The sequence below is a fragment of the Triplophysa rosa genome, linkage group LG17 (assembly GCF_024868665.1).
Source record: "Triplophysa rosa linkage group LG17, Trosa_1v2, whole genome shotgun sequence".
NCBI lineage: Eukaryota > Metazoa > Chordata > Actinopteri > Cypriniformes > Nemacheilidae > Triplophysa > Triplophysa rosa.
The window spans coordinates 9,881,034-9,897,589 of NC_079906.1; the positions used below are offsets into that span (position 1 = coordinate 9,881,034).

General features: G+C 40.4%; 1 protein-coding gene across 1 annotated transcript in view; it reads left to right on the top strand.

The window, feature by feature from the left end:
- ptch1 (patched 1) overlaps window positions 1-16,556 on the top strand; it is a 49,611-nt gene that overhangs the window by 15,449 nt on the left and 17,606 nt on the right. Inside the window, exons 6-15 of the mRNA XM_057357016.1 lie at window positions 58-256; window positions 440-561; window positions 1,550-1,697; window positions 5,219-5,350; window positions 6,198-6,353; window positions 7,088-7,186; window positions 9,370-9,495; window positions 13,485-13,603; window positions 14,773-15,274; window positions 15,593-15,902. Coding sequence (XP_057212999.1) covers window positions 58-256; window positions 440-561; window positions 1,550-1,697; window positions 5,219-5,350; window positions 6,198-6,353; window positions 7,088-7,186; window positions 9,370-9,495; window positions 13,485-13,603; window positions 14,773-15,274; window positions 15,593-15,902 — 1,913 coding nt within the window. The remainder of the gene's footprint in view (window positions 1-57; window positions 257-439; window positions 562-1,549; window positions 1,698-5,218; window positions 5,351-6,197; window positions 6,354-7,087; window positions 7,187-9,369; window positions 9,496-13,484; window positions 13,604-14,772; window positions 15,275-15,592; window positions 15,903-16,556) is intronic.

Below are 16,556 nucleotides of genomic sequence, written 5' to 3' on the forward strand. Positions count from 1 at the left end.
GAAGTGTATAATATTAGATCTACATGATGTAAATATTTCGTGTTTTTTCTACCTTAGTGGCAAACCTTCCGTGCAGTGGACCAACTTTGATCCTATGGGATTTATTGCTGAGCTGAAGAAGATGAAGATTTCAGTGGACATATGGGAGGAGATGCTGATCAAAGCAGAGGTGGGTCATGGCTACATGGAGCGCCCCTGCCTGAACCCTTCAGACCCCGACTGTCCATCCTCAGCTCCCAACAAGAACACAACAGGGGTGAGTCCTGGAACAATGATCAGATAACACGCATACTTGTTCAAATGTATACATGTAAACATTTGCTATTGAGCGGAGTTGAAAATGCTTGTTTTCAATGTTAGATGTCTGTTTACTCAGCTTTAGGTTGGTTAAACCAACGTTGTCTAAGGCTCTAATTTAAGTTATGATATTCTTCTCAAGCATTTTGACGTGGCTCGTGTTCTGACTGGCGGCTGCCATGGGCTCTCCAAAAAGTACATGCACTGGCAGGAGGAGCTTATCGTAGGCGGGACCAAAAAGAATGACAGCGGCAAACTTCTGAGGTAAGAGACCACTTGGAGATTTAAATGCTGATGACATCCCAGGAAATGGATTTACCTTAAAGCAACCGATTACTAAAATATTCTGTCATCATATACTCATCCTCATGTTGCTCCGAACCCGTGTGGCTTTCTTTCTTTTTCTGTGGAACACAAAAGGGTTGTTAGTGGCCGACAGCCTCAGTCACCATTCACTTTCATTGGATCTTGTTTCATTGAAAGTAAATGGTGACTGGGACTGTCAGTCACTACCATTCCGCCTAACATCTTTTGAAAGTCATGCAGGTTTAAAGCAACACAATGTGGAAAACCATAGAGAAGTGAAAAAGTATGTCTTCGTTAGAATTCAGAGTCATTTTTAAACAGTACACACAAACATATAAAACAGACAGACTCTGTCTCTTACTCACTCACTCACTCACTCACTCACTCACACATACAGTAAGAGGTTTGTTTTTTTCTTCTCCCTGGCTGAGTGTAATCATTAGTAAACTGCATATTAGTATGCATTCCCACAGACTGAAGAAAAACTACGCCTCTTACCCCAAGAACGGACCGTTGTTCCCCGAAGCCCTTTAGGCATGAGTACAGACAGAATTTTTGACGTCTTCATTATGAAGGAACGTTGTCATAAGTACCAAGAATGATAAAGTAGAGCGGTGGTGGAAAAGATCCTTAAGTAGCTTAGGAATTGTCCGCCAAGATTTCTAGGAATTCTTTTCTAGAAACCACATTCCTCTCCGTTCAGAGAGTGTGTTTAACAATAGCAGCCTGGGATTCCACTTGAGTGAGTCTGAACTCTACAGTTGGGAAAGTCTGTGAGCATGTGATTGTCCACTGTATTCCATTGTCTTAATATTTGTATTTGCCAAAATATAATAAAAGTATTTATGTTTGCTAATAAATATGTTAAAATATCACTTCTTGTCAGAGCATTTGATACCTTTAGCTCTAATTTAATCTTTCTTGTCCTCTTTTCTCTAACCCACAGCGCACAGGCCCTTCAGACCATGTTCCAACTCATGACCCCGAAGCAGATGTACGAGCACTTGAAGGGCTATGAAGAGGTCTCTCACATCAACTGGAACGAGGACAAAGCAGCTGCCATACTGGAGGCCTGGCAGAGGAAATACTCTGAGGTAAATGTGCTTCTCTTACTTCACATCATCTCATTGGCTGAAAGGAGCCCAGTCAGAGGATGTAAAAATGCCCTCGGGATGTCCAGACTGCAGACTACTGACAGATAACTGTTTCAGCTGTTGTCCTTAATAGATCACGTTTTTACAATATTAAAGGACACATTGAACATTTTGGGCCTGGAAATTGGGCGTGGGAATCTAGGTGCACTTCTGATTCTGTAAGCCACTTATCGATTCCAATATGATTCTTGACCTTTTTTCTAATCATTATGCTGTCTTAACACATTTACTTGTATTTGAACAAGAATTGGAGTTTATATACTTTTGGTTGTGTATAGTTACTATCTCTGTATGGTAGGATTGTCCTCTTAAAAAGGATAAACACTTGACAAGTTCTTTCATTTTATAAAGAGGACCTTTATGTTTAGGATAAACAAGAAAAAAAAAACAATAAAGAGTTCTCAATCTAGAAGTAGAAACTTTTTTTAAGTCAAGAGCAATATTTTCTCTTTAAAGGGGTCATATAGCGCGAATACGTGTTTTTCTGTCTTTGATGTGTTATAAGTTGCCCATGCATGTATTAGACAAGTAAAATTGCAAAAATTAAAGTGTCGGAACAAAAGATGCATTCTATCTAAAAGCGAATAAGAAACGCCTCATGTAACCACACCCCCACAAATCTACATCAGTCCGTGGTATGATTTGACTAAGACCGCCCAAATGTATACGCAAGTAAGGTGGGCGTACCTGTCAGTACAATTGCTTTGGAACCTGATGTTCCAAATATGGTAAGAGGCGTTACATTTCCATCACACGCTTGCAGTGTTCGACCAATCACTACGCACTGGTTAACTGGCCAATCATAGCACACCTCGCTTTTCAGAGCGATGAGCTTTGTAAAAAATCTGCGAGTTTCAGAGAGGCGGAGCAAAGAGGAGATACAAACATCCACGGTATGTGGAAAATACAGCGTTTTTGAACCTTAAATCGTGTAAACACATTGCATTACATCTAAAACAACGATAATATTCGTTTTAGCCGTGTCATATGACCCCTTTAACATTAAAGGGACAGTTCACCCCAAAATAAAAACCATCTTCATTTACTCACACACGAGTTGTTCCAAATCTCTATGAATTTGTATTTGGAATGAAAATATTTGGAAGAATGCTTATAATCAAACAGTTCTTGGCCACCATTGACCACCATAGTATGAAAATGACAATGGTAGTCAAAAGTGCCTCAGAACTGTTTGCTTTCTTACATTCTTCAAAAAAAGCAATTTTTCCTACTATGGTAGTCTATGATGGCCCAGAACTGTTTGGTTACAAGCATTCACACACTGCATGATAGCCGGATTTCTGTGCAACACGCTTTTCGTATATGTCCTCAGATGTCAAAAGAACAGAGTGAAAGTAAAATCGCTTGAAAGTTTAAATTTTCAGGATCTTAAAACAACATGCAAACAATAAACACTGACTGTACCTTGGCTTAAGCGCCTGGGTTTTTGGGCACATTACACTAAAATTCATAAACCAGGAGGTGTTGTAAATACAACAATGCTTTTAATCTGGTTCTACCTTACCTAAAATTTGAAATAGTTAGTGACCGTTTTGGGGGGTCAGTTCTTCTAGTCCAGCATTTCCTTGAATGTATACACACACACTCATGCTGTGTAAATGCATTCCATCTCGAGTCATAAGTACTGCATACATTCCAAAAGCGTTGTGTCTCTTGAGGTTAGGACCCAGCTGTTTAAGTGCAGTCCTTCAAAGGGATCCACTTCCCTTTTCCTTCTCCATACTTGAAATGCTCAGGTTAAGTGTGAACTTGGAAAGATAGGGCACATCTGTAAGGGCTGGAAAGGTCGCAATGGGAGATTGTATAGTTGTGTGTTCTAAACCCTTCTTATGGATTTTAGATGTATAGATGCCATACGCTGTGAGAGGCCATGCGTTGTAGTCAAAACTTATCCTCTAAGCCAGTGGTTCTCAACCAGGGGGGCGTGCAGAGGTACTGCAGGTGGGGCGTGACGGTTCCCCGAAACCCCAACCTTTGGAACTCGATCGCGAATGCACGGAGGAACGCGATTGCAAATTGACGGAGGGCAATGTTCCATCTGAAGCTGCACGCGTGAGCGGCCGCGCAGACTCATTGTAGGTCCTGCACAGTGCAATTTTAGGATGCGCACAAAAGCTTAATATCTACAAAGTAGGCAAACATCCAATCAGGAAGCAGCAGCAATTACCTCTACATCATCTTAAGAAACAGGTAGATCGTATAAGTATGTTTGTCTTTCAGACTGTCATTTTAGAATAAGCGCAAGTCTCTCTCTCTCCCGATGAGTTCAGAGTGCGCGTGAAGGGAGTGGCACGTAAATAAAGTGGCTTTTCGTGTATTTCTGAACTTGGACGGCTGTTTAAAGCTGTTGACAGTTATTAAAGATGTAAAACGCTATTTTCGAAACAGGCAAATGCCACCACACTATTATAAACTGCTAATAAACTCTCGCTCGTGTTAAAATCATGAAACGTGCACCGTTCTCGTGATCTGGCAGATGAATCCTTTTGGAATAATGCCCAAAACACTACAATTTTGTAATGGTGTTAATGCAATAAGCTAATGGTTCACAATGGTATTTTAATGGAAACCGTTCATTTCTGTGATGGTTTCTTTTGTTTTTATCAGCAGGGTCGTTACATTTATAATCTGATCTCATGAGATCAATCTGTCATATAAAGGTATTTTTGCTTCTTTATATATAGTTTGTATATCTAACATATTTTATACATTATCTTATCTATCCTCAATGTACAGTATGGGGGGGCGCCAGTTCTTAAAATGGGTTTACAGTGGGGTGCGACCATGAAAAGGTTGAGAACCACTGCTGTAAGCGATGGTATCTTCAATAGTCTTCCATTTGTACTCAATTTAATGTACATGGATAAATCGTTATAAAATAATATTAACAACAGATCTCGAAAATCTGAATTACAGCACACCCAAAGGGTCTGTTTTTGCTAGAGTGGGTGTCCATTGCAGAATAAACCCCTTTTTTTCTGTGGTGGCCCCAGCAGTTGTGAGTCTGCGTGTGTGTGGTATCCGTGTGTGTGTGTGTTTGACAGCACCGTCTGGAACACATTAACCCGCTCAGCGCTCAATCTCTTTCACAGCTGCTGTCCCATTGGTGGCTTGTGTGTGACATCATCTGGTCTCTGTTTTGTCAGCCCTGACCTCTGCTTGGCATAGGGTTTCCTTTTGGTGCCTGTGCGTGCACTGGGCTGAACATGTGTGCGTTTGTGGATATGAGTGTGTGTGGTTTTAGGGGGTGGGGCTGCGATATTCATTTCTGGGATAATTGCTCTGCAGAAACATTTGTGGAGTCGAAGACTGCAATTTTCGGTGTTGCTTAATTCGTTTAATTCACCGGAGGGGCAGAAAAACTTAATGACATATAGAGAAAAGATCAATCTGAAACAACAACGTCTGTAAAATAATCGTTTTTTTCTCTTCGCCCTCAGGCGGTCCAGCAGAGTGTGTCTGTCAATTCTTCGCAGAAGGTTCTCACGTTCACCACCACCACCTTGGAAGACATCCTCAAGTCCTTCTCTGATGTCAGTGTGATTCGTATCGCCAGTGGCTACCTCCTCATGGTAAACCCAATCCCACATCTCCAGCGTGACGAGCTTTTGTCTTTTTATCTAGACTTCCTCTCGCGTTTGTTCAGGTTGAAGCACGTCCAGCTTTTTCACTCTGCTTTTCTCATGTTAACCTGATAAGAACTCACCAGAGTATTTATTTACAACAGGGATATAACGTTTTGATGTCCACACCCCAATCGAATGCAGCTAAACAAGAATAAAATCTTAAATATTTGCAAAAGCATTTCATGATCCCTTTGTGCCATCATTTCCCACCAATTGCCCTAGCTATACAACTATAAATGACTTATCGTTTTATTATCATTGCATTTATAGAGCTGCATTCCCTGCTGAAAATACAATAGAAACATCACAGAAATTCTAATGGTTTCCATTAAAATACACTTATAAACCATTAGCCTTTTCCATTAAAACCATCACAAAATTCCTTTTTGTAGTGTGTTTTGGGCATTATTGCAATTGGATTTATTTGCCAGATAACACCATACCAGTTGAATTCTTCACATATCCAGTAGACACCATTACAGTTCCATTAAAACCATTCCAATTCCCATATAACCATTAAATCCATTACAGTACATTTTCTATTGTGTTCATTCAGACTTGGTGTGAACGCTAAATCCTGTAGCTCAATTGTTAAAGCATTACATTAGCCGTGCAGAGGTTGTGGGACCACTCATACTGATAACAAATGTATATTTTGGATATACTGTCTCTTTGGATAGAAGTGTCTGCCGAATACATAAATGAACGCACCTTTATCATTACGAGTCTCTCTCATGCACCGGGTAACATTATAATGCCAGATTAACGTTACACTTGTGTTATCTGTGTGCAGCTCGCCTATGCATGTCTGACCATGCTGCGATGGGACTGTGCAAAGTCCCAGGGGGCCGTGGGGCTGGCCGGAGTATTACTGGTTACTCTGTCTGTCGCTGCTGGACTGGGGCTTTGCTCTCTCTTGGGTATCTCTTTTAATGCCGCTACCACCCAGGTATGACACGCATACACTAACACAGTGGTTCTCAAACTTTTTCGTTGTAAGGCCCCCTATGTGTAGAGTGCATCGCTTTGCGGCCCCCCAAATAAAGACTTATAATCTTAAATTTAACATTTTTATTTAAACAAAAACATATTCGGTTATACAATGCTGAAACATCAATTCTTTTGTCTGGTGGTCTTATTTTTCTGATGTTTGATTGCATAAAATCTATGATCAATTTCTATATTTCATAAAATGCCACAAAATCTGTGGACCCCTGGATCCATCTCGGGGCCCCCCCAGGGGCCACGGCCCCCAGTTTGAGAACTACTGCACTAACATACACTTTAGCACTGCTGGACTAGTAATGAGTGATGCTATTAATATCTACATTATTTTTGTATATATTTTCAAGTTTTTTTATTGTAATATAGCGTAAATGTATATGTGTACATTTGATGATGCCCTAAATTGCAATGTGTGGCGTAGTAAATTTATTCAAAAATGTTTTGTTTTTGTGTGAAATAAATTTGGCCATGAATGAATAATAAATTAGAATATGTAATATTAAATTTGTTTTGCATTCCGAAACGATTGCTTCCTTGAATAGCTTCAGTGTAGTTACTTACATACTTTTTCAAAGGAATAGTTTAACTGAAGCTTCTCAAACATTTTTCTACAAATATGTTGTTATGTTTGCATTCACGTACAGTATGTGTGTGTGTTTTTTTCGTGTTTACGTGAAGGTGTTGCCATTCCTGGCCCTCGGCGTAGGGGTGGATGATGTCTTCCTATTGGCTCACGCTTTCAGCGAGACCGGCCAGAACAAGAGAATTCCATTCGAGGTGCGTTATCTCCCAGACACGTCCAGAAAACAGGGCACACATGTAAACAACGACAGAGCCGCTGCCATCTCAGAAACGCAGAAGTGACTGCACATTCAGAGATAGTGTCGAGACAAGACAGTCCGTGAGGGAGCTAGCGTGTTATGAGGGGGAAGGGGGTATATCGGAGCGTACCCTCATGTTATCACTTACCTAAAGGAATGTGTGTGTACCTGCCCGTCCTGTGATGTTACTTCAAAAACACTAGCACTAGCTTTGATCTGAGGCGGTGATGGTGAGGGCCACTGAATAATGTGTGGCTGAAGTTTCTCCAACACAACGACAACAAAATCATTTGTTTGGTGATGCTGTGTTTTTATTACGATATGTTTTCTGAGGTACCTGAAATACCTAGCCATTTAACACGTCATTTCATTCACAAAGAACCTTGTCGGGTTTCATCATTTGAAACACTAGAAATGTTGTTCAGACATGTAGTTGTGCTTGTTAAACTGAGTGGTCAAACGTGATAAATTATGTGATGTGGTTACTCTATTTGTCACCTGTTCGAGTTTGAGGAGAATTGACCTCATTAATTCACTAAAAAATAACCTTGATTTTACTTAAGGGACGTGGTAGTATCTGAGTTTTTGTCATAAGGAAACAAACTTTTATCGAGTCCCTGTAGAGCTCCTTGAAATAGCTTAAGGAATCTAAAGATTTATTTTTGCAAATAAGATTAGATTAGGCGAAAGACAATCGTGCTTGTAATCAATGTGTTTATATTCGGCTGTATTGCCGTATCTGTCAGGGCTATCTGTGTTTAGAATTCGTGTGTGGGGTGATTTAGAGCACGTTCATGCGACCGAGGTGAGTTCAGGCTTGTATTTGCTTGTGTTTATGTGAGATTGCACAGCGTGCGGCGACACTTTTGTGTAGAAAGTAAACAGTTCCCCTGCGGGAGGAGAGAGAGAGCGAGTAGAGCTGAACGTCTTGGAGCTCTACGTGTGTGGTCCTGCACGTCCTCTCGCTCTCCTCATCTCTACCTCCGTGTACAGAGGTGGGGATTGGAACTGTTTCTCATCCGTCTCTCACCCTGAATGGCTTTGAAGAGAGAGAGCTTATCCTAACAAGACAGCGAGCCAATCGTGTTTCTGGGCCCCGGGCTGCTTTGTTTAAAAGGATATGTCCTGCCTTTGATGGAAAATATTTCTGTGCGAGCGAGGGATAAGGGGAGGGAAACAAACCGCTTTTCGCGCTTTCCCTCTCTGAAAATTCACATAATAGCGGGAGTAGAAAGGAAAGCTTGAAGTGCAGCTCATTAAGTTGTCACGGCAGGTTGTGTGATTATTAGTCCTTTCTGATGGAAACATCAGAGCAAAGTTACACCTTCATCAGAAGCTATAATGAGTCTGTCAGGGATGAATTAAAAGCGAATTACCGTTGAGTAAATTTCTGTTTTTCTGACTACAGACAAAGTCTGGAAAGTAATTCATTAGTACACTTTTCAAGTGGCGCCTTTGAATGTTTTTGTAAATTTGTGTGGTGAATTTATAATTTCCTGTCAGGGAATGCTGCAAAAATGGCTTGTATATAAATCGTCACCGTATTGATCTAAAGAAGGTTTGATTTTAAGTACGTTATGAAGTTACCTAGTAGTTTAGATTATGTGCTATTTTATATTTATATGATGTCATTTATATTACTACAGTATATATATTTAGTGATTTATTCAACTAGTGGCAACTTGTTTATTCTGAGGAAATGGATTTTAGGGAAAAAATAATAAACAAACAAACTTGTTTGCTGTGGATTGAAAATTCACTATTGTTTACTATAGTAATAGTGAGGCAACAATGTTTTTTTTGTCAGATTGGCTACTGTATTTAAACCGGGGTAACTAACTTGTGGGATGCGGTGAATGACACAAAAAGTTATTTAGTCCAATTAAAGACATAATGACAATAGTTTTGTTATTTCACAGTAAGATATTTTGATATTGCAATTCAACTTATATTTTCTTCATACAAGGAAAAATACAAAGTACACTTTACTAAAGGAGAATGAATGTGTTTTGTTTCCCTCATTACCATTAAAACATATTTTGGTGGGTTTTAAGAGTTTATGCCTGCCTAGAATTATACATTTTTGTAAATTTAGTGTAACCCTTCTTTTATTGTATGTACTCTCTCACTCTCTTTCAGGACCGCACCGGTGAGTGTCTGAAGAGGACTGGAGCAAGTGTGGCCTTGACCTCCATCAGTAACGTGACCGCTTTTTTCATGGCCGCCCTCATTCCAATCCCTGCACTGCGAGCCTTCTCCTTACAGGTATGTGTGTTTCTTCAACAGGAATGTACTTCATCTGGCATGTGTGTAGCAATTGCGTGTTTGTTTATATCCCCAACGTACTGTATGCTTGGAAAAAATGTCCAGTACCTGCCCCTGTGTATGCGAGTGCATGCGTGTGTTCCTGACTTTCATTGGCTCCAGATTTCTCCAGGAGACTTTTATTGATTTCATTCATCAAACAGAGCGTGTGACGGGTTGAGGGCCGGCGTGGCCCGTGACCCCCCCTACCGCGCGTGATTAGTGGTACGGCCCCATAAGTGTGCAGATTGTGGGCGCGTAACTCGATCTGGGAGTGGGGGTAGGTCGCACGGTTTGTTGTTCCACACATCTGCGGTTTATTTATGACCGCCGTGCTGTGGAAGTGACATTGCAAAGAGGCTAGGCGGGGAGATCTGCCCACAACCTGTACTTGACTTAACCTCAGCTTAAATAAATAGTTCACGTTGGTTTCATCTACACAGCGAATGTGTACATTCGCACCACGTTGATCAGTCTGCTTCTACACTACATGGAAGCATTACGTGAAACGCACATGCGCAGGCTGCTTAACCCTTGAACTTTAGGTGAAGTAACCCTACCTCCATCCCCCAGCCTACACAGCTGCAAAGAGACACATGCCGAGATTTACACACTGATGCCTTGTTCTGTTCAACAAACATGCTCGCACAAATCTCACGTTAAACCCTACGGACAGCTTCCCTTCTGCGCCAATCTTTGATCTTTAAAACAGATACCCAACATTTCTTTATATAACTGGGAGTTGAGGGCTCGGGATCGAGGTATTTGTGTCAGTTTGCGTCTGCGTGATGATTGTATATTGTCATGAAAATTATGTGCGGGATTAAGCTGGCCGACCACACGCAAGATGTGGCTCACGCCCAAACACGCGAGCTCGCACGCTCGTACAATGCTTTAGATCTAGTATTAAGATGTGTGGATTGATGTCTTGCACACGTCTGTCACACACACACACACAGTTTTTTACTCAAAGCACTCCAACTGGCACCTGTTCAGCAGTGCCTGAAAACACTCATCTTCAAAACCTCTGAGAACACACACACACACACACACACACACACACACATAATGTGAAGACACTGCTTTTTTAGACGTGGCTTTTGTTTTTAGCTATGGTGTCCAAATGTGGTTACTTGAGCTTTTGTGTCCAAACATTTGCTTAAAATTCTATATGTTTGCTTAAGCTTTTGTGTCCAGTTTTGCTGTCTATTGGAAAATACTGTCATGTTGTTTTAACCCTAAATCTGGAACATTTTCTGCAACACTGCTCCGGGTGTACGTGTGTTCACCACTTGCTGTGCGTGTGTTCACTACTCTCTGGATGGGTTAAATGCAGAGGTCACATTTCGGGTATGGGTCACCATACATGACAAATACTTCACTTCACTAAATCTGGAACATTTTCAAACCTTGAAGTCAACATGAAATCAAAAAGAAACCTTCAATCTTTTGATGTTTTATTCGTAGGTGCTTATTATGCTTATGCAATTCATGTTTGTCTTTGTAATCAAACTGTCATTAAATGCTCCAAAATGACTTTACTTCTTGGCTGATGTCACCCAGAGCCGTAGAGAGAGAGAGTCGCGACAACGGAAGTTCAAAATTTTCGCGTGTCACGTGATTCATGGAGCCTTCAGCTAGTTCCAGGAAGTTATGTTTTCTCTTTAAATGCTTTATTTCTTTCATTTTTTATTTATTTAATGACTCACGTCTTTAAATAGGTTAAATGTTGACCTCAATTGGCCTGTTTAGCCGCAGCTCCATGCATTACTAGTAACTTCCTGGAACTATTGAGAAGTTCCACGAACCGCCATTGCTGTGAAAAAACTGTTCCATTGGAGTCAACCGACGCAACTCTCTCTCTCAATGGCTCTGATGTCACCAAAGTCCCTCAAATTTTTAACCCCTCCCCTCTAATCACCTGTGATATAGACATTTTCGCACCGACATGTATACAAATGATTGAAGCGAAATGGGTTTTAAATGCCGTTTTATGCAGACCAGGTTTTTTAACAGCCTATAATGCTTCAAAATGCACAGTAGTGACCAAAAGTGATTTCTAGAGGGGCATATTTGTACAATATTTGACTTTAATGTGCCCCGGATTACATTGAAGCATCAAATTAGGAGGTGTATGGCACAAAATGGATAAAACCCTAAACTTTTAAAGTATTGATTGGACAAAATTATTTGGCAAAAATGCTGACTACAGCACATCAGGGAATGTGTATTTTATACGAATATACAAAAAAAGGATCGAAAAAAACTCATACGTTTAAAGTCATACAAAAAGCATACATTGACTGCAATTGTATCAGTTATTAATATTTGTTGATCCTCTCTTGTAGTAATATTTTGTAGCCATTCTTCTGGGTCTTGACTCGATAAGCTTTGTGCTGTGTGTCTTTTTTTGCCAAGCCTACTTAAACTTTTCCCAAAGTTTAGCTTTGGTTTACACTCATGCGCATTTTTAATACATCTTTAACATTATATTTGAATAAAAAGCCAAAACGTCACATTTCCAGAGTTAGATGTCACTTTTGGCCATTGCTATATGTAGCAGTTTCTTTAAAGATCTCCATCTCACTTTCCGTGACTGACAGAAGGAGCTAAAGCTAGTCAAGAACTGCACTTAGTTTGTCGAAATGCAGTGATTTTAGTGGTTTGATTTGCATGCACATTGCTGTCTTTCATTGTGTCTTGGCTCTGTCAGGCCAAGCTGCTCCCTGGGTGGTCTGGCAGTCTGAAACGGCTCCAACCTCCACCCATAAAAAATACACCCTAACTAGGGCAGGCATGCTTCAATCTGCCCTCTCTGTCTCGTATTGTGATTTTTTACTTTCTTTCATCTAGTTGCTCCCCCTTTCATTCTGTGAGTTTCAGTGGAATAAATAAGGATTAAGTGTTTCCAATCATTTGTTCATTTCCATACGCTGTTGAGGAGTTCTTGGCTTGGTTTAGTCTTTTTAGTGAGTGTGTGATGCATTGGCTCTCAAGGTGGCTGCTTCCCAAGATCAGGAGCGCCTTATCAAGCCAAACTCTGAGAAAGTCTTTTTACAGGGTTCATGGTCAGCTCTGATGTCTGTTTTACTGTGTGAATGGAGATCCGTCCCATATGGAAATGCGTGGATTGAATTATTTGATAGCAATCGGGGCTTACAGTGAGAATAGATCCATGGCTCAGGGCCAGTTTATAAAACTAGTGGTTTACTAGTGGTGCCAGAGTTTTGTCCAACTTTACATATTTTCTGATCAACTACATACAGTATGTCACAAAGTTAATGTTATCTAAATGTTATCTAAACGTAGATGTTTTGTTGTAAATAGATGTTTTGTTGTAATTCAGTCAAAAATGATTTGTTAGTTTTCGAAGTTAGTTTTAATAATTATTAAAAGTTAAAGTTGTCATGAATTTACAGTACATAAAAAAAAACATATATTATTTGTTGTAATTTACTGGCATTTAAAAATAGCTAAATAAAGACGTTGGTTCGAGAAAATATATTTCTGTGTGCTGGCAATGTGATTAATGCTTATAAAGGCTGGTAATATAATAGTTATTTTTTTCTAAAATGAGCTTAAGTTAAATTCAGGTGTGTATACTATAAAGGTCTTTGCACGTACAGTCCGAAATTTTCGTATGCATTTTTTCGTATTTGGCTCTCGTTTGTACGGTGTCTCTGAATTGTTAAAAAAGGCCACTCAAAATGCTTGACGGATGCGAAAAACGCAGAAAATCGAACCCGGTCTGAATTTTTTTATGACGGACGAAAATATCGGAGGCAGTGTGTAAATGTGATTGACACAACGTGAGGTCGTATTTATTTTTTAACGTGCGGAAATTTCGGACGCAAATTTCAGACTCAATGTGCAATGGGCTTAAGGGTTGTGATTTGCTCTTGTATGATATTTGAATATGTACTTAAGTTGCTCATTGTTTCTCTCTTTAGGCGGCAGTGGTCGTGGTATTTAACTTTGCTATGGTGCTGCTCATCTTTCCTGCCATCCTCAGCATGGATCTGTACCGCAGAGAGGACCGCCGCTTTGACATCTTTTGCTGCTTTGTCAGGTATGCTTTGTCCATGCAAACACATTTACATAGGACATTTAGACACACACACACAAAAACTTCTATTGTTTTTCAATAAACCTTTAAGGGATTGTTTCTAGTGTTCAACCAAAAATAAAAATTCTGTCATCATTTACTCACCCTCTTGTCCTTTCAAACCTGTATGACACAAAAGTTAATGGGTACCGCCGTTGTTTGGTTACCTGCATTTTTCAAAACATCTTTTTTGTGTTCTGCAGAAGAAAGAAAGTCATACAGATTTGAAATGACAAGAGGATGAATAAATGATGACAGAAGTTTTATTTTTTTACCCTTTAAATAATTACTAAAGCCAAAACCCAACCCTGGCTGAGAACGTTTCCACAAACATAACTGGCAAAATTTTGAACATTTGGGGACATTCACAGTTGGGAAGATTTAGCAAATTATTTAAACAGATTACATTACACTATTTGGCCTGTATGAGCCATACCACTAGTAGGCACTTTAAATATCATTTTGTGAAGATGTTTTCACAAATTTGGCTATTTACGTATACACACACATTTACGTTTATTGTTAGATTACAGTGTAATGTAATCTAATTATTTCAACATTGTTGTTTCTCTGATTAAAAAAATATTTTAGGAAATATTACACAATAGCGTTTTTATGACATTGAATGCAATTTATACACAATTAAGTGTCAACCTGCCTTGACAAGTATACTGTGTGTGTTGATGTTTATCTTTGTCTGTGGCCCCGGGCCCTCAAATAAGACATGCTGTTGCCTCTCCTGCTTGCTGCAACATTCTTGGTGTCTGATGAGAAAGAAAGAGAGAGAGAGAGAGAGAGAGAGAGAGAGAGAGAGTCGGCGCATACCTTCCTAGTCATGCCCCCAAACTCCCACAGGAAATTAAACCTGATGCCTAAACCTTCACCATGGGTGAAACCGTTTCCTTCTAGTCAGTGGCACTCACTCGCCTCTTGACTTTAACCGCTCTCGACTGGAAACCCTATTACATGCATTTACATAAAGGCAAAAAAAACAAATGTTTGGTGGTCATAACAGCTCGTAATGACAACAGTTAGTTCTTCACCAACCAACTAGCTTAGCTAGTTGTTTAGTTTTTATTTATTGTTAATATTTATTGTAAATGATATTATTTATGGTTCTCTCTTTTCCTTAGCCCCTGCGCAAACCGGGTGATTCAGTTGGAGCCGCAGGAAGCGTATGCCGACTCCTCCACTGACTCCAGCTGCTACAGCCCTCCACCCTCCTACAGCAGCCACAGTTTCGCCCAGCACACCCACATCACCATGCAATCCACTGTACAGCTGCGTACCGAGTACGACCCCAGAACGCAGGCTTACTACACCACGGCCGAGCCTCATTCTCACATATCCGTCCAACCCTACCAGCCCAACCCCAACCGCAATAACAACAATAACCACCACGGCAGCGGGGCAGGAGTTAGGGCGAGCCCGCCAGGAAGCAGTTCTACCGCCGGCGGTGTGGTTTCGGACACAGCATCCTGCCAGAGCCCTGACGGGGCGAGCTCCACGCGTGACCTTCTGTCTCAGTTTGGGGAGTCAGGATTGCGGTGTTTGGAGCCTCCGTGTTCACGTTGGACGTTTGCATCGTTTGCTGAGAAGCACTACGCGCCTTTTCTGCTGCAGCCTAAGACGAAGGTGAGGGCACATGGCAAAGTTTGAAAATCAAAGCAGGCTTAGCATTTCACTCCTGACATCACACATAGTTCGATTAGAAGTGGGAATACATTCACCCGCCAGAGATGAGCTAATCGCCTGGGCATATTGTCAGTCAGTTGTTAAAAAAGCCATCTTATTCACTTGAGTAAATATGAGTCAGAGCCTTCTGAAAACAACAGACACTTTAAGTTAAGTCTGTGTGGGGTTTAGTCATAAGACAAAAAGGCTAGTGCAGTAGCTTCAGCTCTAGCCAAACCCTGACTCATTTTCCTCTTTGTGTGTGTGTTTGCTGAGCAGGTGGTGGTCATTTTACTCTTCTTGGCACTGTTGGTGGTCAGTCTTTACGGAACCACGCGGGTCCGGGATGGTTTGGAGCTGACGGACATCGTGCCGCGGGATACGGGTGAATACGACTTCATCCGTGCCCAGTTTCGCTACTTTTCCTTCTATAACATGTACGTGGTGACCCAAAGAGCGGACTACGCTCAGATTCAGCCGCAGCTGTACGAACTGCACCAGCGCTTTGGAAGCGTGAAGTACGTCCTGCGGGAGGAAAACGGACAGCTCCCGTGCATGTGGCTGCATTACTTCAGAGACTGGCTGCTAGGTAATGCATTGCAATTCTTTGGAAAATCTTTCTTTCGGGTACATTTACCGAAAACTCGCTTTACTAAATAGTATTAATGTTTTTTGCATTAAAAAAAAACGTTATTGGAATGATTACTGTCACAGGAATCTGCGTAAACGTAAAAAAAACCCACTGTTTTATGCAGACCAGATTTTGGCGATATCTCTTCGTAAAAAAACACTACGCATTGCAAAGCATACATTTCTTGCTTAAAATTTTTGTCATGTTTTACAATGCAAATTTGCTTGATTTGATTTAAAAAATATATATCAATATCTATTCAGAGAACAGGACTCAAGAAAATGTATCCTGATTAAAGAATTTTTTGATATCTGTACTGTAAAACAAGACAAATAAGTACAAAATTTTCATTTTTTTGCATCAAAATTCCAACAGACTAAACAGTTACAATACATAGGTGCATGATGTTACTATTTTTAAAAAGTTTAATTTTGTAGCTCAAAAAAAAATTTTGAAACCTGTTTGTGTTTTCAGGCCCCCATAACGCTGATGTTTCATAAAGTAATTATTCATTTTTAGTTAAAACATTGTCGTGTAAACGCCTCCTTAGGCCTAAACTTCACAATGTTTTTGTTAAAGTTATGCTTAAAACAAGCATGCAAAAACATTTGG